Here is a 23,250-nt window from a genome sequence, read left to right on the forward strand (position 1 = left end):
ACGAGTATGTTTGGGATGAACCATAAATGTACGGCAGGTGCCAAGTATTAGTTGCAATGCGTTATTTCAAACTTACCGGTTGGTCACCTTGATATGCCGATGGGTGGTGGAAGGTAATGGGGCTCAGATCAGAGCCTTCTGTGAACCCGGTGTTCTCCTTTTTCCCAACTGTTTTATGTTGAGAAAATGCTGTTGATATACAAAATTATCAGTGGAAATTTGCCAACTTCTGACAGAATATAGATGTGTAGAACATGTAAAATTCAAAAGGCATAATCTTCTCCACAAACAACATGTTTAAGCACAGCAAAACTGGATTAATCACAAAGCAAGTACAGAAATAACAGCTAATCAATCCTGATATATCCACCAAAATATCACAAATAAATCAATGAAAATAAATGCAAAGCCTTCCGGTCAAGATGGCGCCAGCAAACAATGTTTCCTTGGGTGACATCTTCCAGATAGCCAATCTCTTCCATTATTTCACATTTTCTATGCTTTCTGCTTGTCCTTCTTATCTTGATTCTGTTTCAGTAACTGTTGGAGCCTGTGACGTACAGTTTGGAGTTCAATCGAATGATCTAGCGCTCTGCTCCCCTGGAGAGGACTGCAAGGACGAGCTGCCTCGTGCAGAAGACCAGAGCTGGGCGTGAGGCCATAAATGACTCCATTTTGAAGCACCGAGGAAGATTGAAGCACCAAGGGAAATGCAGAGGAGGTCAGTGGGTGCACTCCATGGAGGCCATGGGTTGACAACGGTTGGCAGCCAGGTAGGAGGAGCAGCAGTCACACTTCGTGGAAGGAATGAGATCGAGTGACTGTTCTCCTCAATTCTGACGGGAGCAAATTTTCATAATTCTAAGATTTATGTGAATATTGCACTGTAGTTTATATTGCTCTCCTTCAGTATTCTGTGTTTTTTTTCTTGTTGCTGATTGGCAAGGTGGGGTTCCAGGTGGGCAATATGTTAGTTTATGTGAGAAGGAGGGGTTGGGGAATTAGGGTCTGATGTTCTTATTAGATTTTCTGTGTGGGTGATTTATAGTTTTTCTGTGTGGAAGAGGGGGCTATTAGACCATTAGACCATAAGACCATAAAATATAGGAGCAAAAGTAGGCCATTCGACCCATCAAGTCTGCTCCACCATTTCAATCATGGACTGATCTAATTCTTCCAGTCATCCCCATTCCCCTGCTTTCACCACATACCCTTTGATGCCCTGGCTAATCAAGAACCTATCTATCCCTGTCTTACATACACCCAATGACTTGACCTCCACAGCTGCTTGTGACAATAAATTCCACAGATTTACCACCCTCTGACTAAAGTAATTTCTCCACATCTCTGTTCTAAAAGGACATCCTTCAATCCTGAAGTCGTGCCCTCGTGTCCTAGAATCCCCTACCATGGGGAATAACTTTGCCATATCTAATCTGTTCAGGCCTTTTAACATTTGGAATGTTTCTGTGAGATCCCCCCTAATTCTCCTGAACTCCAGGGAATACAGCCCAACAGCCTGCCAGACATTCCTCATATAGTAACCCTTTTATTCCTGGAATCAATCTCGCAAATCTTCTCAGAACCCTCTCCAATGTTAATATATCCTTTCTAAAATAAGGAGACCAAAACTGCACACGATACTCCAGGCATGGTCTCAAGAGTGCCTTATAGAGCCTCAACATCACACCCCTACTATTATATTCTATACGTCTAGAAATGAATGCCAACATTGCATTCACTTTCTTCACAACTGACTCAATCTGGAGGTTCACCTTTAGGGTGTCTTGCACAAGGCCCTTTGCATCTCTGCATTTTGAATTCTCGCTCCATCTAAATAATAGCCTGCCCATTTATTTATTTCACCAAAGTGCATGACCATACACTTTCCAACATTGTATTTCATTAGCCACTTCTTTGCCCATTCCCCTAAACTATCTAAGTCTCTTTGCAGGCTCTCTGTTTAGTCAACACTACCTGCTCTTCTACCTATCTTTGTACCACCAGCAAATTTAGCCACAAATCCATTAATCCCATAGTCCAAATCATTGACATACATAGTAAAAAGCAATGGTCACCCCTGTGAACTCCACTGGTAACCGGCAGCCAGCCAGAATAGAATCCCTTTATTCCCGCACTCTATTTTCTGCCAACCAGCCAATACTCCACCCATGCTGGTAACTTCCCTGTATTCCATGGGCTCTTATCTTGCTAAGCAGCCTCATGTGCGGCACCTTGTCAAAGCCCTTCTGAAAATCCAAGTACACCACATCTACTACATCTCCTTTGTCTACCCTGCTTGTAATTTCCTCAAAAAATTGTAGTAGGTTAGTCAGGCAAGGTTTTCCTTTCAGGAAACCATGCTGGCTTTGGCCTATCTTGTCGTGTGCCTCCAGGTATTCTGTAATCTCATCTCTAACAATCGATTCCAACAACTCCCCAACCACTGATGTCAGGCTAACAGGTCTATAGTTTCTTTCTGCTGTCTCCCACCCTTCTTAAATAGTGTAGTAACATTTGCAATTTTCCAGTCACCCGGTACAATGCCAGAATCTATCAATTCTTGAAAGATCATCGTTAATGCCTCTGCAATCTCTCCAGCTACTTCCTTCAGAACCCAAGATTGCATTCCATCAGGTCCTGGAGATGTGTCCACCCTCAGACCATTAAGCTTCCTGACCACCTTCTCAGTCACAATTTTCACTGCTCATACTTCACTTCCCTGACACTCTTGAATGTCCAGTACACTGCAGTTGTCTTCCACTGTGAAGATTGATGCAAAATACACATTCAGTTCCTCTGCCATCTCTGCATCTCTCATTACAATAACTCCAGTGTCATTTTGTATTGGTCCTATATCTACCCTCGATTCTCTTTTACTCTTTATATACTTAAAAAAACTTTTAGTATCTTTTTTGATATTAGTCGCCAGCTTCCTTTCGTAATTCATCTTTTCCTTCTGAATGACCTTCTTAGTGTCCTTCTGCAAGTTGTTAAAAGCTCCCCAATCCTCTATCTTCCCACTATCTCTGGCTTTCTTGTATACCCTCTCTTTTGCTTTTACTTTGGCTCTGACTTCACTTGTCAGCCACGGTAGTGTCCTTCTTCCCTTTGAAAATTTCTTCTTATTTGGAATATATCTGTCTTGCACTTCCCTCATTTTTCGCAGGAACTCCAGCCATTGCTGCTCTGCTGTCCTTCCTGCAAACGTCCCTTTCCAGTAAACCTCGGCTACGTCCCCTCTCATGCCATTGTAATTTCCTCTATTCCACTGAAATACCAACACATTGGATTTTATTTTTTCCCTTTCAAATTTCAATGTGAACTCGATCATATTGTGATCATTGTTCCCTAAGAGTTCCTTAACCTTTAGCTCTCTTATCACCGCCAGATCATTACACAACACGCAATCCAGCACAGCCAATCCCCAAGTGGGCTCAACAACAAGCTGTTCTGAAAAGCCATCCCTTAGACATTCTACAAATTCTCTCTCTTGAGGTCCAGTACTGACATGGTTTTGCCAATTCACTTTCATGTTAAAATTCCCAACGATTATCATGACATTGCCTTTCTGACACGCCTTTCCTATCTCCTGCTGTAATTTGTAATCCACATCCCGTCTGCTGTTTGGAGGCCTATATACAACTGTCATTAGGATCCTTTTATCCTTGACATTTCTTAATTCAACCCATAGAGACTCTATACCTTCCAATTCTATGTCATCTCTTTCCACTGATTTAATATTATTTCTTATACACAGAGCCATAACACCCCCTCTGCCTACTATCCTATCTTTCAGATACACCGTATATCCTTGGACGTTCAGCTCCCAATGGCAGGCCATCCTTTAGCCAAGTTTCAGAGATGGCCACAACGTCGTACTTGCCAGTCTGTAGCTGAATTTCAAGATCGTCCATTTTATTTCTTATGCTGCGTGCATTCAAATACAACATTATCATTCCAGTATTTGTTGTTTTCTGTTTTAACTGCACCACACCTCTATTGCCCTGTAACTCATGCCACTGGCTGTGATTATGCCTCATCTCCTGCCTGTCGTTTCTATCATCTCTGTAGCAGCTATCTTTGATTTATTTCTGTTTTTCCCTTCCTCAGCCCTATGATTCTGGTTCTCATCCCCTTGCCAAATTAGTTCAAACCCTCCCTAACAGTTCTACTAAATATGCGCGCTAGGATATTGGATCCCTTTGAGTTCAGGTCTAACCCATCCTTTTTCACAGGTCGCTGTTTTTCTTGCAAGGGAGAGGGTTGGGAATTTGATGTTCCAGCTGCCGTTCTCCAGGAGGGCGATCTTTCATTTCGTTTTGTGCAAGGAGGGGGATGGGAGACTGGGGTTTGCAAGTTTTGCATCTTTTTCCTTTTTGTGTGGGGAGGGGAGTTGATGTCTTTTCTTTCAATGACCCCCGAGATTTTTTCTGTGTATCATGGCTATCTGAAGAAGATGAATATCAGAGTTGTATTGTACATTGCATACTTTAACAATAAAATTAACCTTTGAACCTTTGAAAATAACTTCATAAATTGATAATCCCTGGAGAGTTCAGTTGACAATAAAATACATTGTGTGAGTAAAATACAAGCTAGAAAAGCTCGCTGTCTGATCTCCAATCTTTATGAATTATCTTATTTTTTTGCTGATTTAGTGAAGTAGTCCAGAATGAATGAAGGGGACTGATTTACACAATAAGACATAAGACAGAACAGACTTGGGCCATCCAGCCCATTGTGTCAGCTCCAGCATTCCACCATGGCTGATTTATTATCCCTCTCAACACCATTCTCCTGCCTTCGCCCTGTAAACTTTGCCGCCTGGCTAAACAAGAGCCTATCAACTTCCGCTTTAAATATATTCAATGACGGTCTCTGTAGTCATCCATGGCAATGAATTCCACATAATGAACACTATTCTCTGGCTAAAGAAGTTGCTTCTCATCTCTTTTCTAAATGGATGTTACTCTAGTCTGGGGCTGTGCGCTCCATTCCTAAATTCCCCCACTATAGGAAACATCCTCTCTACGTCCACTTTATCTCAGCCAAGGGTTCACAACCTTTTTTATGCCATGGATTCCTACTGTAGGTTAATGTAATTGGTGGAAAATGTACAGTGCATAATTCATAACCACCGACATTGAGTAGGGGTTCCCTTTAACAGGACGGTCTGATATAGTGATATAACTACAAAAGGGGCTTTTACCATGCTTGGTATCTTGGTATTCAGTTTTTGGAGTTCAATAAATGACTTGTTATGTTTTTTCTTAAACATAAAATGCCTCACATCATTTTATTTGCAAAAAACTACATTAGTAACCCTGATGCTCTAGGACAATCTCCACAGCTATTGAACATGTCGGCCCGTGCAGTTGCTTTGAAGCTGCCAGAGTTTTGGGAGCAAAATGCCGTTGATTGGTTTGTAGAAGCCGAAGCCCAATTCAAGCTGCAAGAAATCAATGTCGAAGACACCAAATTCTTCTATGTGGTAGTGTCACTTGGAAACTGCATGGCTGCAAGAGTGGTGAGTCCACTAGAACACGTGCCCAAACAGGATCTATACAGATTGTAGAGAATTCACCTTTTACAGACCTTTCGACAACTGGAGTCTGAGCATGCCAGCAGTTGCTCTCCTTGCCTGGCCTCAGCAATGCTCAGCCATCAGAGCAAATGGACCACATGGTGTCTCCCCTGGAAAATCACAATCCGTGTTTTATTTTTAAAGAACTCTTCATGCAGCAAATGCCTGATCAAGTTTGCATAGCCCTCACTAATGCACCCATGAAAGACAATAGGGAGCTTACTAAAATGGTTGATAGTCTACACTCAGCCAAGCAGTAGTGCACAATTCCTCCTCTTTTCCTTGGCTCAATATGCCTGTTCAGTAAGGTCTCCAATGAAAGCATGCGAAAAATACTGCTAACTAATGCTGCAAACAGACTATACCAGGTCTGTGTTTTACCACACTCACTTGGTACAAACACTAGTTAGTGCTGACTGCCTTGCAGCTTTAACAGTACCTGCGCATTGGGACATCAGAGGTCTGTGAACACTGTGGTTTCCAGGTGCCAGGGTCGTCTACTGCTCATTACGGACATCCTTTCAGTGTGACGCTTCCTATGTGACATAATAGCTCAGGTTAGTGTGCTACCAGCATCGCCTATTGATGACAAGTCAAAACTTCACTGGAGGCTGCCAACAGCAGAAGGATCCAGACTTATGGGCCATGGGAGATGATGCTCTGCTTCAGAGGGAGAAGTTACACCTGGAACGTCATGAAGGCTAAAGCGGCTAGACCTCTGCATGGTGCAGATTTTTTGTGAGTAAGATCCCCACAATGAAATCGTCAAGCACACGTCAAGCACATGAAACACCACATCTGAGTTTACATGACTGAGTTTATTCCCAAACCTCACCAAGTCCACATTCTCCACTGCAGTCACAAAACATGGAATTGAGCGCTACATTCCCAAAAATGACCTACCAGTCCATGCCCACACGCATAGACAGCACCCAGAAAAGCTAAAACCACAACGGCTGAGTTTGCAAACATGGAGTGACTCGGAATTGTATGCTAGTCGAATAGCCCCTAGGGTTCAACCCTCCATATCGTCCCTAAGTCTGACGGTGGTTGCTGCCTATGTGGGAATTGCCGAAGCCTTAATGAAGCCACCACCCCCATCGTTACCCAGTCCCACGTATCCAAGACTTTTCGCACATTTAACCGGAAAGTTAATTTTTTCCAAAGTCAATCTAGCTGTGATAACCCCATTTAGCCTCTTTGAGCTTCTGCACATTCCATTTTGGCTGAAAAATGGAGCAAAAACTTTCCAACGGCTGATGTATTAAAAGACTTACAGACTTTCTTTTAGTTTACCTGAATGACATGCTTGTCACCAGTACATCCAAATACAAAAACGTATCTCATCTCTGCACACTTTTCAAGCTCGTAAGCCAACGCAGGTTGACTATTAACCTGCTAAATGCCAGCATGGGTTGTCAACCATTGACTTTCTTGGCCATCGCATCTCTGCACAAAGTGCGAAACCCATCTTGTCAAAAGTACTCACTATTATGGATTTTACACCACCATCTACTACAAAAAAATTACAGGAGCTTTTAGGCATATTGAATTTCTATCATCACTTCATTCTGCAAGCTGCTGAACTTGTACTCCTCCTGTATAGTGCGCTTCAAGACAATATTGTAACCTAGTGCTTGACTGGGCAGCGTACATGACCAGGGCTTTTGATGATACCAGATGAGCTCTTTCCAATACTACCCTGCTGGTGCACCTGCTCCCCAACTCACCCATAGCCATTACTACTGATACTATGCTGTGGGTGCTCTGCGTGAACAGTTGGTTGCAGGCATATGGCAGCCACTTGCCTTCTTCAGCCGGCATCTCTGTCCCCCAAAAAGAAGTACAGCACATTTGACTATGAGCTTCACATTCTCTATCTGGCTCTCTTCCATTTTTGTTTTCTTCTAAGAGGGTTGCCATTTCACAGTGCTCATTGACTACGTATCCCCCGTGTACTTGATGGCCAAAATATCAGACTAATAGTCTGCATAGACCCGGCTGATGGCGTAGCGGCATCAGTGCCGGACTTCGGGACGAAAGGTCCCGAGTTCGAATCTAGCCGGCTCCCCGGCACACTTTCCATCCGTGCTGGGTTACGAGCTGGTGATCTCTTTGGAAACTCACCCGGCAGAAGGCAATGGCAAACCACTGTTGTAACTTGCCTCATACACGGTTCCCCACTACGTCAGGCGTGGAGGGAAATCGGCCGCTAACCAGAGAAACTCTGGATGCGACGTACCTTTCCTTTTCCTTTGGTCTGCATGGCAACAACGCCACCTGGTTTATATATCAGAGTTTACAACTGATTTATAATGTATCAAGGGAAAAAATAATGCTGTGGCTGATTGCCTCTCACGGCCAACCACTGAGGCCATACACATGGTGATTGACTATGTTGGCATTGCAGCTGACCAAGTTACTGACCAGAGATCCGGGCTTACTAAACAGCAGTCATGGGCTTGTGGTTTGCTGACATTAAGTTCAGGGAAGCTGGTGTTTCTCTCTTTTGCAATGTCTCAACCGATCGTCCTCGCACTATAGTGCCCGCAAGCTGGATCTGGACAGTTTTTAACTCCATACATGGCCTCTCACATCCGGGCTGGAAGGCCTCACGGAAACCGGCTGCATAGAAGTTTGTGTGGCACAGTCTTCGAAAGGACTTGCATGACTGAAGTGCCAGCGGGCAAAAGTTAACCATCATGTTCAGATGCTATTGGCAACTTTTGAGGTCCCTGAGCAACAACTGGACCATGTCAATGTGGACTTTGTTGGTCTTCTTCCCCCTCCCACGATTTCACACACCTCCTTACCATGGTGGACTGTACCACCAAGTGGCCAGAGGTCGTCTAGCATTAACAACGGCTGCAGATGAGGCTCGGGTGTTCATCAGCACTTGGGTTGTTTTGTTTGTCACCCCATATAATATTTCCTCTGACCACAGGCCCAAAATTCATTTCAGACCCCTGGGTTGCGATGGCCCAGAACCTCGGCATTAGGTTATACCACACCACAGCGTTATCACCCGCAGTCCAATGGCCTGTCAGCTGTTCCACTGCTCTTTAAAGACTGTTCTGAAGGTGCTTTCCCGATGGATGAGTGCTGGCATGATTGCCTCCCGTTGGTCCTGCTGGGGCTCAGTACAGCTCCAAGAGAGGGCCCTCAGTTGTCCGCAGCTGTATTGGTATACAGGCAGCTGTTACAAGTGCCAGGTGATTATATTCCTGATTCATAATTGCCTAGTCAGCCTCTCAACAGTGTTCTACATTCCTCACTAAATTCAACACCTTTGCACCTGCTCCTAACCTCCCATCATGGTGCACAGCACTCTTGGGTTCCTGGCGTCCTACATTCTACCTCGTTTGTTTTTGACCGCATGATGCATTCCAACATCCCCTTAGGCCCCCTTACAGTAGCACTTTCCCCATTTTGGAATGGAGAGAAAAGATAAGCAGAGTAAAACTGAATGTGTTTGGTAGATTGTCTAAACTAGCCCACCAAGATTTGAGGGTTCTGCTGCCATGCCCCTGCTGGACGTCACAACCATGAGTGCGTCAACACACTTCTAGATGAGCCAGAGGCACCTGCTGTTCCTCCACCCGTAAAGTACAGGATCCATGCTAGGTGGCTCAACTAAGCTCCAGACAGGCTCGCAATGCCAGTTTCAGTGAATTCTCAGGGGACCTCTGGAGGGTAATGTAATTGGTGGAAACATACGTAATTCACAACTACTGACATTGAGTTGGGGTTCACATTAAGAGGCTGATCTAACGTGGTTTGTGTTCAGTTTTTGGAGTTCAATAAATTATGGTTTTTCTTAAATAGAAAATGCCTCATGTCATTTTATTTGCAAAATCCTATCATTAACCGAGAGGTCCGTGAATTCAAATTGGGAACCCCTGATCTAGTCCCTTCAATTTTAATAGGATACAACAAGATCCCCCCTTGTTCTTCTAAACATCAATGAGTTCAGGCCCAAAGCCATTAATCCATTCATTCCCCGAATCATTCTCGTGAACCTCCTCTGGACCAGCTCCATTACTAGCACATCTTTTCCTAGATAAAGGGGCCAAAACTGCTCACAATACTCTAGGTGTGGCCTGACCAATGCCTTATAAGGCCTCTGCATTCCATACTTTCTCTGGTATTCTAGTTCGCTTGAAATGAATCCTAACGTTGGATTTGCCTTCCATACCACCATAGTTAACCGTCAGGGAATCCTGCACAAGGACTCGCACCTTCTCTCTCTTCTTCCATTCCCCTTTCTGGCTTCTTTGATATCCATTCTCCTCTCCTCACTAGCCTATCATCACCCTCTGGTGTCCCTCCTCCATCCCTTTCTCCTATGATTCACTCTCCTGTCTTATCACGTTCTTTCTTCTTTAGCCCTTTACCTTTTCCACTTATCACCTCCCAGCTTCTCACTTCATCCCCCCACCAACTCAAGTACCTTCCCCCTCACCTAGCTTCACCTATTACCTTCCAGCCTGTGCTCCTTGTAGTCCTCGCACCTTCCTTTTCTAGCTTCTTCCTCCTTCCTTTCCAAACCTTATAAAGGGTCTCAGACTATTAACGTTGATTGTTTATTCCTCTCCATAGATTCCTCCAACCTCTTGTACGTGTTGTGCTAAGTTACACAGTTTATGTTACATGACAGCCTCTAACTTTTACAGACACAGCACGGGTTTAGTGTTGACTTAAATGGAGAGATTTTAGGAACTTTATAGATTGACTAATTAAATTGGGATAAAAGATTTTCCCTTTGTAACTGGCAACCTTGGAGCCAATGAGTGATCCCTGTCAGAAACTGCATTTGCAGTGCTGGATATGTATGTCCCGCACTACTCAGGTATCTGGTGATAGTCTCGTATTTTGCACATTATGAAGGGCAGCTTGAATGAGGTACTACTGACCTCGAGGACCAACATGATTCTCTTATCCTTAACCACAAGAGTGATAATCAATTGCACTACATAAATAATACTGTGATTATGTTAACTAGCCAATGTTAATTACTGAATTTGAGATGCCATTCATATAAAGTGATTAGTAACTTACTTGTTTAACGACCTGGGTTTGGAAGAAATTTTCTTTGTAAATGGTAAAACTATTTACATTCCATTCCAATGAAAAAAACTCTTTTCTAAATGGGGAGAAAATCCAAAAATCTGAGATGCAAAGGGACTTGGGAGTCCTTGTGCATAACACCCTAAAGGTTAACTTACAGGTCGAGTCAGTGCTGAGGAAGGCAAATGCCAAGTTAGCATTAATTTCAAGAGGTCTAGGATCCAAGAGCAGGGATGTGATTCTGAGGCTTTATAAGGCACTGGTGAGGCCTCACCCTGAGTATGTGAACAATTTTGGGCCCCTCATCTTTGAAAAGATGTGCTGGCATTGGAGAAGGTCCAGAGGAGGTTCACAAGGATGATTCCAGGAATGAAAGGGTTATCATATGAGGAATGTTTGATGGCTCTGGGTCTATACTTGCTAGGATTCAGAAGGATGAGGGGGGATCTCATTGAAACATTTCGAATGCTGAAAGGCCTAGACAGAGTAGATGCGGAAAGGATGCTTCCCATGATGGGAGAGTCTAGGACAAAAGGGCACAGCCTCAGGATAGAGGGGCAGCCTTTCAAACTGGAGATGGGGAGAAATTTATTTAGCCAAAGGGTGGTGAATTTGTGGAACTTGTTGCCATATGCAGCTGTGGAGGCCAGGTCGTTGGGTGTATTTAGGGCAGAGATTGATAGGTTCTTGATTGGTCATGGCATTAAAGGTTACAGGGAGAAGGCTGGGAATTGGGGTTGAGGAGGATAAAGAAAAAGGATCAGCCATGATTGAATGGTAGAGCAGACTCGATGGGCCACATGGCCTAATTCTGTTCCTATGTCTTATGGTCTTATGGCCTAATTGAATTATACATCTATTGGCTCCTTTATATAAGTATAAATTGAGGGCAAATTTGCTTACATTATAAACTGTCAGATTTCAGTGGTATTTGCTAAAATTGACTATTTTTAGTAGTTTGAATATTGTAATGACGCATTGCAATGAATGCAAAGAGGACAATTTTACATTTTAGTTACAATATGTGCAAATATTTCAGTGTGATACATAGAATTGCTATGTTTTTCAAACTGTAAAAGTCCTTATTAGCAATATTGCATGAACTCTAGTGCTCTTAGAGTGAAGAAATGCACTGTTCACAAATTGCAACAACTTAAGCATTAAGTTCAAAAAGATTTATTTCTTCCAGCTAGCTATTTCATTACATTTTCTAACTGAAGTGGTTCCGTATTCCGATAACGGTCAATCTTTCAAATCTCATTTGTACATTTAGCACTTCCATCGGTCAAAATTAATCAATTTATTTTGTAACATTCCTGCTGCGCCTTAACTTCCACAAAACATGATGCAGACTTGATTGGGCCAGGCTCGGTAATAGATCGCTGGACCAATGCCATTAAAGAGATACGCAGTGCGCGAATCTGCACATTTCTATTTATGGTTCTCAAATAGCACAGCATAGAACTAAGCCATTCAAGCCATTGTATTTAAATTGGTTTTACAAATCATTCACTCCACCATTCTTACCGAACACAACATCAAATATCCTCCTTTTCAAGGAAGAATCTAGTTCTATATTTGCCAACCTCACTAATGTTCTTCTGTCAGCAGAATTTCTTATGGCCCAGCATGAGCCTGGATTCTCAAATAAACTGATACCCTTCTGTGAGCCCTGCAACAGCTAGTGTAATGTTAAGTATACCTATTGAAGACCACTAAATATGTATCTCGGAGGTCCTTTCTCCTATCCTATCGGATTCCCTTTTCTTCAGCCCTTTATCACTTTACCAGCTCTTTATCTTCTCACATCCTTCTCCTTTCATTCGCCCTCACCTGGACTCACCTAGCACCTGCCAGCTTGTGTTCCTCCCCCTCCTCTCACCTACAGTATTCATTCTGCCTTATGCCCCCTTCCACTCCAATCTTGATTGAGGATCTCAGCCCAAAACGCCAAATGTTCATTTCCTTCCAGAGATACCTCTTGATCCGGCATTTTATGTGTTACTATCCATTGTCACATTTGTTTTAGATAGCTGACATATAATTAGATGAATACACAGTTCTAAAATAAATAGATTTATTATGCAGGTACTTTCACAAGATTAGAGGGAAATAGACAGGACAGTCTACCACAAACAGTTATGCCCACCCAGTTATGTTTATTGCAGCTCCGAAGGTGACCACTTTGCTAAGTTGGCAAAAATTTCAACAGGTAGGAGTGGAGGGAAAGAATCTTTCCTTTCTGTAGTTTAAGATGGGTCTAAAATCCATGTTATATGTCATTCTGTAGTACCACCCATGATCTTTACCAATATGGTGAATGGCAGATCAAAAGCTCTATATTGGAATATTTGCCCAATCTAGAAAATGGAATGAATGGATGGAATGAAAAACAAACTCAATCCATGTAAATGCAATGCTTCCACACCATCTGTAATACGACTGTCCAATTTACAGTTACAATTAACCAGAACTAGGGCAGTGGATAGTACTAAATAGTAGAGGGGATGGGTTGAACAGCTTGGAAAAGTATGGATAAACCAAAGGGAAGGAGAACACGGGGAGGATAAGGAAGACTCCAGAATAAAGAATGAAAAAAAGTTTAGAGAGGGATAAGAACTTAACTTCAGGCAATATGGAGGAAAAATTGAAAGGGGTGGTTAATACAGGATTGAAGGTGTTATACAGTTAGTGCAGTTAGAAATAGGCATCACTGAGTCACGGTTGAAAGAAGATCTCAGCTGGGAGCTTAATATCCAAGGATGCACATTGTATTGAACAGACAGATAGGTGGGCAGAGGAGGTGAGATGGTGTTGTTAGTAAAAACATAGAATCCAATCCTTAGAAAGAAGTGACAGAGGACAGAAGATGTAGAATCTTTGAGGGTAGAGCTAAGAAACAGAAGCTAACAAAAGAGTTAATCAGGGTTATATATAGGCCCTGAACAGTAGCAAGGATGTGGGGTACAAATTACAATGAGAGATAGAACAGGCATGTAAAAAGAGCAATGTTATTATAGTCATGGAGGATTTCAATGTACAGGTAGATTGGGAAAATCAGGCTGAAGGTGAATCCTAAGAGAAGAAATAAGTAGAATGCTTACAAGATGGATTTTTAGAGCAGCTTGTGCTTGAGTCCACCAGGGAAGGGCAATTATGGATTTGGTGTTGTGTAATGAACCAGATTTGATGAGGTAAAGGAACCCTGAGAAGGCAGTGATCATGATATGACAGAATTCATCTTACAGTCAGAGGTGGAGAAGCTAAAATTGGATGCATCCATATTACTGTTGAGGTAACTACAGAGGCATGAGAGACAAGCTGTTCAAAGTTAATTGCAAGGAGGCACTAGCAGGGGTGATGGTAGTGCAACAATGGCTGGAGTTTGTGGGAGTAATCTAGAAGATGCAAGATCAGTTCATCCCAAAGAAGAAGAAGCATTCTGAAGGGATGATGTGGTAACTATGGCTAACAAGTGAAATCAAAGACAGCATAAATGTGGAAGAGGGGACATACAACAACGTAGCAAAAATTAGTAGGAAGTTAGAGGATTGGGAAGCTTTTCAACAGAAGGGAACCAGATAGCAATAAGGAGAGAAAGGATGAAATATGAAGATAGGCTAGCTAATAATATAAAAGAGGATACCAAAATTTTTCTCAGCTATATAAAGAGTAAAAGAGATGGAAGATATTGGACAGCAGAAAAATTACACTGGAGAGTTAGTAATGGGGGACAAGGAAATGGTGGACAAACTGATTAAGTACTTTGCATCAGTTTTTACTGTGGAAGACGCCAGCAGCATGCCAGAAATTTGAGTGTCAGGGGCAGAAGTGAGAGCAGTCATTATTAATAAGGAGAATGTGCATGGGAAGCTGATAGTTTTGAAGGTAGGTAAGTCACTTGGACTAGATGGACTACACCCCAGGGTTCTAAAAGTGGTGGCTGATGAGATAGTGGTGGCATCACTAGTGATCCCTCAAGAATCACTAGATTCATAAAACACAGAACATAGAACACAGAAAGTAAAGCACAGTACAGTCCCTTTGGCCTATGATATTAAGCCAGTCCCTTAACCTACGCCATTATCAGTCTAACTCTTCCCTCACATAACCACTATTTTCCTTTCATCCATATGCCTATCCAGGAATCTCTTAAGTGCTCGTAATATATCTGTCTCTACTACCACCACTGGCAGCATGTTCCATGAACCTATCACTCTCGGTGTAAAACTCGTAGCTCTGACATCCCCCATTCCCACCTCCAAACACCTTAAAGTCATACACCTTTTTTACTAGACCATAAGACCATAAGACAAAGGAGCAGAAGTACGCCATTCGGCCCATCGAGTCTGCTCCGCCATTTTATCATGAGCTGATCTATTTTATCCTATTTAGTCCCACTGCCTCGCCTTCACACCATAACCTTTGATGCCCTGGCTACTCAGATACCTATCAATCTCTGCCTTAAATACACCCAATGACTTGGCCTCCACTGCTGCCAGTGGCAACAAATTTCATAGATTCACCACCCTCTGACTAAAAAAATTTCTTCGCATTTCTGTTCTGAAAGACTTCAATCCTGAAGTCATGCCCTCTCGTACTAGACTCCCCCATCATGGGAAACAACTTTGCCACATCCACTCTGTCCACGCCTTTTAACATTCAAAATGTTTCTATGAGGTCTCCCCTCATTCTTCTAAACTCCAAGGAATACAGTCCAAGAGCGGACAAACGTTCTTCATATGTTAACCCTCTCATTCCCGGAATCATTCTAGTGAATCTTCTCTGTACCCTCTCCATATATATTAGTAATATATACCCCGGCAAATAGTCTCTGGCTACACTCTATCTTTGCTTCTTATCTTGTACACGTCTATTAAGTCACCCCCTCATCCTCCTTCACTCCAAAGAATATGTTCTCTAATTCAGAGAGATTTGTGGAAAATCTCTTCAGCACCCTCTCTGAAGCTTCAATATCCTTCCTATAGTAAGGCAACCGGAACTGAACCCGATACTCAAAGCGTAGTCTAACTAGGGTTTTATAAAGCTGCAATAATACCTCTCAGTTCTTGAACTCTATCCCCTAACTAATGAAAGTCAACATACCCCTTCTTCACCACCCTATTAACCTGCATTGAAACTTTGAGAGATCTATGGACACGAACCCAAAGATCCCTCTGTTCCTCCTCAATGTTAAGAATCCTGACATGAACCCTTCCAAACTGAAACACTTTCAGATTGAACTCCAGCTGTGACTTTGCAGCTCTGCATCCTATCAATGGGCTGTTGTAATCTACAGCAACCTTCTATACTATTCACAACACCACCAACCTTCATGTCATCTGTAAACCTATGAACCCACCTTTCTATTTCCTAATCTAAGTCATCTATAAAAATCACACAGAGCAGGAGCCCCAGAAAAATCCCTGCAGAATACCACTGGTCACCAACCTCCAGGCAGACAAATTTCTTTGGATCCCATGCTGCCTGACTTTCTGAAAGAGCTTACCACACGGAATATTGTCAAGTGCTCTACTGAAGCCCACATCCACTGCTTTGCCATCATCAATCTGCTTTGTCACTTCCTTAAAGAATTCAGACAAGCTCATAAGAAATAACCTGCCCCTCACATAGCCACATTGACTACCCCTAATTAGGCTGTTTCTCCAACTGTTCTTAAATCCTGTCTCTAAGAATCTTCTCCAAATACCATCCACTGTTGTAAGAATTACTGGTCTATAATTTCTAGGATTATCCCTATTACCTTTCTTGAATAAAGGAATAAGATTTGACACCCTTCAATCCTCTGGCACTACTCTTATGGCCAGTTATTTTTGCAGCTTTCCAAATCTGCACCTCAGTGTCATTATTGTTATGGTTAGGCAGCAGTATCCATAGAATACTCCCAATAGAGTGATTACTCTCTTCTGTTTCTTACTTCTATCCACACTAACTCAGTAGACAATCTCTCCAGGATATCCTCCCTTTCAGAAGCTATGATACTATCCCTAATTAGGAATACTATTGTTCCTATCTCTTTTACCTTCTTACCTGTCTCTTTTAAAATACCTAAACCTGGGAATGTCCAATAGCCATTCTTGCCCTGGTGACAGCCAGGTCCTCTGCAATGGCCACATTGGAGCTCCATGTAATGACCCATGCAAACTCTATGATCATCACCCTTGTTCTTGTTATTTCTTGCTTTAAAATAGACACATTTCAACCCATCAAACCAATTATAATTATTTCTCTGCCTCTCCTTCCTCACACTCTCTACATGCTACCTTTACACCAACTTCCTTTAGCTGACCTGCCCACAAGGATTTAGGTCTCCCTTGAGTTCGGGTGTAATCCTTCCCTTTTGCACAGGTCACAGCTTCTACGGAAGAGATTCCAAAGATCCACAAATCTGAAACTCTGTTCACCATACCAATTCTTCAGCCACACATTTATCTGCTAAACCATCCTATTCTTATTCTCACTTGCAAATGGCACAGGCAGCAATCCAGGGATTACCACCTTAATTTCAGTTTCCTAACTAGCTCACTATATTATCTCTTCAGGACCTCATTTCTTTTCTTACCTGTAGTATGTAACTGGTACCAATAAGCACCATAACTTCTGGCTGCTCACCCTCCCCCTTAAGAATGCTGTGGACTCAGTCTAAGACATCCCTAACCCTGCCATCTGGAAGGTAACTTACCATGCGGAAGTCCTTGTCATGTCCTGACATATCCTGTTTGTTCCCCTAACTATTTAATCTCCTAACACTACTGCCCTCCTCCTGTCCCTCTTTTCCTTCTGAGCCACAGCGCCAGAGCCAGTGCCAGAGACACAGTCACTGCGACTTTCCCCTGGTAGGTTGTGCCCCCCCCAACATTATCCAAAGCAGTGTTATTAAGGAGAATGACCACAGGGGTACTCTGCACTATTTACCTATTCCCTTTCCCTCTCCTGACTGTCACCAAGATGCCTGCCTCCTGCAACATAGTTGTGTCTATCTCCATGTAGCCCTTCTCTATCGCCTCTTCATTCACTGTATGAGCTGAGGGTTATCCAGCTCCATTTATGTATCACGGTCCATAAGAGGCTGTAAACAGATGTACTTCTTGCAGTGGTAGTAATCAGGGAGACTAGAGATCTCCCAGATCTCCCACTTCTTGCATGAAGAGTACAGCTCTGACATGTGATTAATTCTCACTACTCTAATGAGCATCAATATACAACAAAAGAAAGACCTGACAGAAACCTCAAACTAGCTTTCACCTCTTTTAGCCAAATCCTGTTAAGCCAAAGAATCAGTTCCCCCACTCTAACCCTGTCCCATTCACACAATGACTGTTCCCATAATGGCTGTTCCACTTAAACCCAACTTCTTTTTTGCCAAGTGTTTGTTAACCAAGTGCAGAAATTCCCAACAGGTCTCATTTACTTTTTAAATCTGGCCTCCAACTTCTGTCTCCATATTCTCAATCTCTGCAATCTTTTCAAAAGACTGGAAAATTACAAATGTCACTCAACTCCCTATGAAGGAAGGGAGGCAAAAGGCAAAAAATCATAGGCCAGTTAACCTCACCTCAGCGGTTGGTAAGATGCTAAGAGTCTATTACTGAGATGAGGTTTTGGGTACTTGAAGGCACAAGATAAAATAAGCTGAGATCAATATGGTTTCCTAAATGGGAAATACCGCTTGGCAAATCTGTTGGTATTTTTTGAGGAAATAAAAAGCAGGATAGACAAAGGCATATCAGCGGATGTTGATTACTTAGATTTCTGAAAGGTCTTTAACAAGGTGCTCCACATGAAGCTATTAAACAAGATAAGATCCCATGGGATTACGGGAAAGATACTAGCATGGAGAGAAGATAAGCTGGCTGACAGGAGACAAAGAGTGGGAATAAAGGGGACCAGCGACTAGTGAAGCTCTACAGTGGTCCAAGTTAGATATGGTACTTCGCACTATATATTAATGATCTGAATTACAGAATTGTTGGCCTTGTGGTCAAGTCTGCAAATGACACAAAGAGAAATGGAGGGGCAGGTAATGTTGAGGAAGCAGGGAGTTTGCAGAAGAATTTGAACAGATTGGGAGAATGGGCAAAGAAATGGCGGATGGAATGCCATGCAGGGAAGTGTACAGTCATTCACTTTGGTAGAAGAAATAAAGGCAAAGGCTATTTTTTAAACATGAATTCAGAAATTGGAAGTCCAACAGGACTTGGGCGTAATCATGCAGGATTCCCTAAAGATTAACTTGCAGTTTGAGTCAGTGGTAAGGAAGGCAAATGCAATGTTAGGATTCATTTCAAATGGTGGATCAGACTCAAGTGTCTGAATGGCTTAATTCTGTTCCTATAGCTTAGGGTCTTATGGTCCAAATTCTTTGACGTTCTTAAGTAGTAACTGAAATCAATTAGATGAAAAGCAGACCAGTGAGTCAGGTTGTTGCCAATGATAGAAAGTTGACAAAGATCCCCTCAAGTCTATGGTTTCATTCTGCAATATTACTGCATTTACAGTTGCTACAAGAACAGATGGTTCAGTTCTGTGTTTTAACATACGACAATAACATTTTAACACTTTTGAATTACATACCTGATGAATCCAGTGGCTTATATTTAGCATTATACTCAGTGGACATATAGAGTGGTCCCTGAAATGACAAAGAAGAAATGGTCAATTCACTTCAAAAGCCTACAGGGAGAACTCAATTCTGAGTTGTTTGTTATCCTTTACATCTTCAGCCCCAAAATTTTAATTTGTTCCCAGTACTGAAACCAACTGCTAATGAAAACACCTTCCATCTATCTACCTCATCTAAGTTAGCCCTGATCTTGTATATCTCTGTCAAATCACCTCTCAACCTTATCGCTCCATTGTTGGTGCAGCCAAGCTGGAGTGCATAGCGTTACAGTAGTTATTTGAGGCTTTAGCAAGGAGAGATCTGAGTAAGAAAAGCTGAAAAGCTGTAGGTAGCTATATAGATATTTCCTCCCAGTTTATTTACTGTTTTCTTTCTTTTCATTTGCAAAATTAGAACAGTAGGGATGCAGGAAGGATAGTTGAATGCTCAAAATATACTGGAGGAACCAAAAGGCCAGGCAGTAAATGTACAGTCAACGTTTCAGACATCTGCAGATGTTGTCTTGTTTGATCGTTGAATGCTCGTCTAGTGGGATGTGGGAAGGCAGGAAGGTCTCCAGGTGCATCCAGCTGCACCTTCTAAAACTCTGTAATAAGGAGTTGGAGCTGGAGATGGAAGAACTCTGGATCATTTGGGAGGCTGAGGTGATGATAGACAGGACAAGCAGAAAGGTAGTCACATCCATGGTGCAGGATACAGGAGACTGGGTGACAGTCAGGAAAGGGAAAGGGATTAAAAATCTAGTGCAAAGTATCCCTGTGGCCACCCCTCACAAAAACAGATATACTACTTTGGATACTGTTGGGGTGGGGGGAGTAACCTAGCAGAGGAAAGTCACAGCACTCAGATCTCTGGCACTGTGACTCAAAAGAAAAGCGGGGAGAAGGGGCAAGCTGTGGTGATAGAGGATTCGTTAGTTTGTGGTACAGAAACGAAGTTCTGTAGACGAGAAAGAGATTCCCGGGGGGTATTTGTCTCCCGGGTGCCAAGGTCCGGGACATGTCGGATTGAGTCCTCAACATTTTTAAGTGGAAAGGTGAGCAGCCAGAGGTCACAGTCCATGTAGGTACCAGTGACATTGGAATGTAGAATGACAAGGTTCTGCAAGGTGATTTCAGGGAGTTAAGTGCAAAGTTAAAGGACCTCTAGGGTTGTGATCTCAGGGTTGCTACCCATGTCATGTGCTAGTGAGGCCAGTAGTAGGAAAACCATGCAGTTTAGCACATGGCTAAGGATTTGGTATAGGAGGGTGGATGTCAGATTTTTGCAGCATTGGGCTTTCTTCTAGGGAAGCCAGGACCTGTATAGAAGAGAAAGTTTGCACCTAACCTGGAGAGGAAATAAATATCATAGTGGGAAGGTTTGCTAACGCTGCATGGGGTGGGGGTGGGGGGGGCGGTTAAATTAGAGTTGCAGGAGGATGGGAACCAGAACAGAGAGTGAAGAGGTTGTGAAGATAGATATTGTTAAGACCTCAGACCATCAGGAATCAAAAGGTTGAGCATGGTGCGACTAATGTCTGAGCTGCGTATACTTCAATGCAATAAGTATTGTAGGGAAGACGGATGAGCTCAGGGCATGGATCAACACATGGAATCATGATATTGTAGCCATAGTGAGACTTAGTTGCAGGAGGGGCAGGACTGGTAGCTCAATGTTCCAGGGTTCCATTGGTTTAGATGCGACAAAGCAGGAGGGATTAAAGGGGGAGGAATGGTGGTAGCAGTCAGGGAAAATGTCATGGCAATGCTCAGTCAGATCAGATGGAGAACACATCTAGTGAGGCTCTATGGGTGGAACTGAGGAATAAGGAAGGTACATCTACATAGCAGGTGTAGACAGGTAGGAACAAATGAGGTACTTATGGAGTATAAGAAATGCAAGAGAACACTTAAAGAAATCAGGATGGCTAAAAGAAGACATGAAGTTGCCCTGGCAGACAAGGTGGAGGAGATTCCTAAGGGATTCTACAGATATGTTAAGAACAAAAGGATTACAAAGGACAAAACTGGATCTCTGGAATGGTAATCTATGTGAGCAGCCAAAAGGGATTGGGAAGATCTTAAATGGAGTTTTTCCAACTGTGTTAACTCAGAAGATGGACACATGAACTATAGATGTGAGGCAAAGCAGCAGTGAGGTCATGGGCCCGATACAGATTACAGCGGAGGAGGTGATTGCTGTATTGAGTACAGGAGATGGGATGTTATGTTAAAGTTGTAAAAGACGCTGGTAAGGCCTAATTTGGAGTATTGTGTGCAATTTTGGTCACCTACGTACAGGAAAGATGTAGGTTGAAAGAGTACAGAGAAAATTTACAAGGATGTTGTTGGGACTGGAGGAACTGAGTTATAAAGAAAAACTGAATAGGTTAGGACCTTATTCCTTGGAATGTAGATGATTGAGGGGAGATTGGATAGAGGTATTTGCATTATGGGTATAAATGGTATAAAGACAATACAGGCTTTTTCCACTGAGGCTGAGTAGGTCATGGCTCAAGGGTGAAAGGTGAAAAGTTTAAGGCGAACATGAGGGGAAACTTCTTCACTCACAGGGGCGTGAGAGTGTGGAACGAGCAGCCAGAGCAGCAGTGCATGCGAGCTGGAGTTAAATGTTAAAGTTGTTTAGATAGGTACATGGATGGTAGGGGTATGGAGGGCTATGGTCTAGGTGCAGGTTGATGGGAATAGGTAGTGTAAGTGGCTTGGTATAGACTAGATTGGCCAAAGGGCCATTTCTGTGCTGTACTTTTCTATCATTCTTTGACCCTAAGAGAGCAACTTCAGTTTCTCCAGTATTTCCAGTCATTGACAGGAACTAGATACAATATTCCACTTGTAGTCTATTCACAATTTTGTTTGCGTGCAACATAACTTCCTTTCTTTTATTCCATGCCCCTGTTCATGACTCCCAGGTTCCTAGATGCATTACTAACTACTCTCTCACACCTTGACTCTGTTTGAGCCATCCTTCTGTTATCACAACTTTACTAAAATCCCACTCACCACCAGTCTGAGCCACTGCTCTGTTGGCTTTTTCTCACACACATTCCAAACTTATTTTTGTGTTCTTCACAATTGTTCCTCATCTGTTTTCATCCTATACAGCACTACTTCCTTCTCCCCTACTCTTTGACTCTCGAATTATTTTTTGCAACACTTTATAATCGTTTGCTCCACCTATCCCTTAGCCAATTTAGTTAAACTCACCACAAACATGCCATGTTAAGGCTCAGTTTATCATCCATATTTGGTTGCTGAGCCCCAAGAATCCTGCACTTTTTCCAAGGATTAATATGCCTGATCTTCAAATGTTTATATTGATTAACATGTGGCACCAGATGTATATAATAGAGCGATAACATCAAGGTCCTACTTCTTAACTTTCAACCTAGCTCCTTAAATTCTGAAATGAGCATTAAAAATAAAAAATGGAGTTACTGATAAAAAGGAACAATCCTGATGATTACAAAATTAAAGCAATGCCAAAAAATTAATGAAATTCTGTTGGTGTTTAATCATATCTGACAATCGGATAGTCATTATGAAAGTAAACCGTCTGAAATACTCCCTTCTAAAAGCTTTTTTTTCCTAGAAGAATTACATATAATGTTAGAATAAGGTGGCATGGGTTACAACATTTTCTCCAAGATTAACTTCCTTTAATATAGTATCATTAATGTAATAGAAATTTCTCCAAAAGCTTCACAAATTTGTTTCCAACTAAAAACAAAACTTCAAGGCCAAGATATTGGAAAAAGATCAAAAGATTTATCTAAGAGGAACGTGTTAAGGAATCCATTGAAGGAGGGAGGAGCAGATCCAGTAACTGGGGGCTTGAGAGCTGAAGGTCATATTGCTAGTGGAAGAGAATTTATAACGAGGAATCAGGCAAAATAAAGAAAAAAACAAAAAGTAAAGGAACACAGGTATCTTGCGGGGATATGGAGCTG

The 23,250-nt window shown here is 42.4% G+C and overlaps 1 protein-coding gene across 1 annotated transcript in view; it reads right to left on the bottom strand.

Annotated features, from left to right (window-relative positions):
• The window catches only part of saxo4 (stabilizer of axonemal microtubules 4), a 155,971-nt gene that overhangs the window by 121,527 nt on the left and 11,194 nt on the right, over nt 1–23,250 (bottom strand). The window contains exons 5-6 of the mRNA XM_072273144.1: nt 19,250–19,307; nt 77–189 (exon numbers count right to left, since the gene is read on the bottom strand). Coding sequence (XP_072129245.1) covers nt 77–189; nt 19,250–19,307 — 171 coding nt within the window. The remainder of the gene's footprint in view (nt 1–76; nt 190–19,249; nt 19,308–23,250) is intronic.

This window comes from Mobula birostris, chromosome 11 (genome assembly GCF_030028105.1).
Source record: "Mobula birostris isolate sMobBir1 chromosome 11, sMobBir1.hap1, whole genome shotgun sequence".
NCBI classification, from domain to species: Eukaryota; Metazoa; Chordata; class Chondrichthyes; order Myliobatiformes; family Myliobatidae; genus Mobula; species Mobula birostris.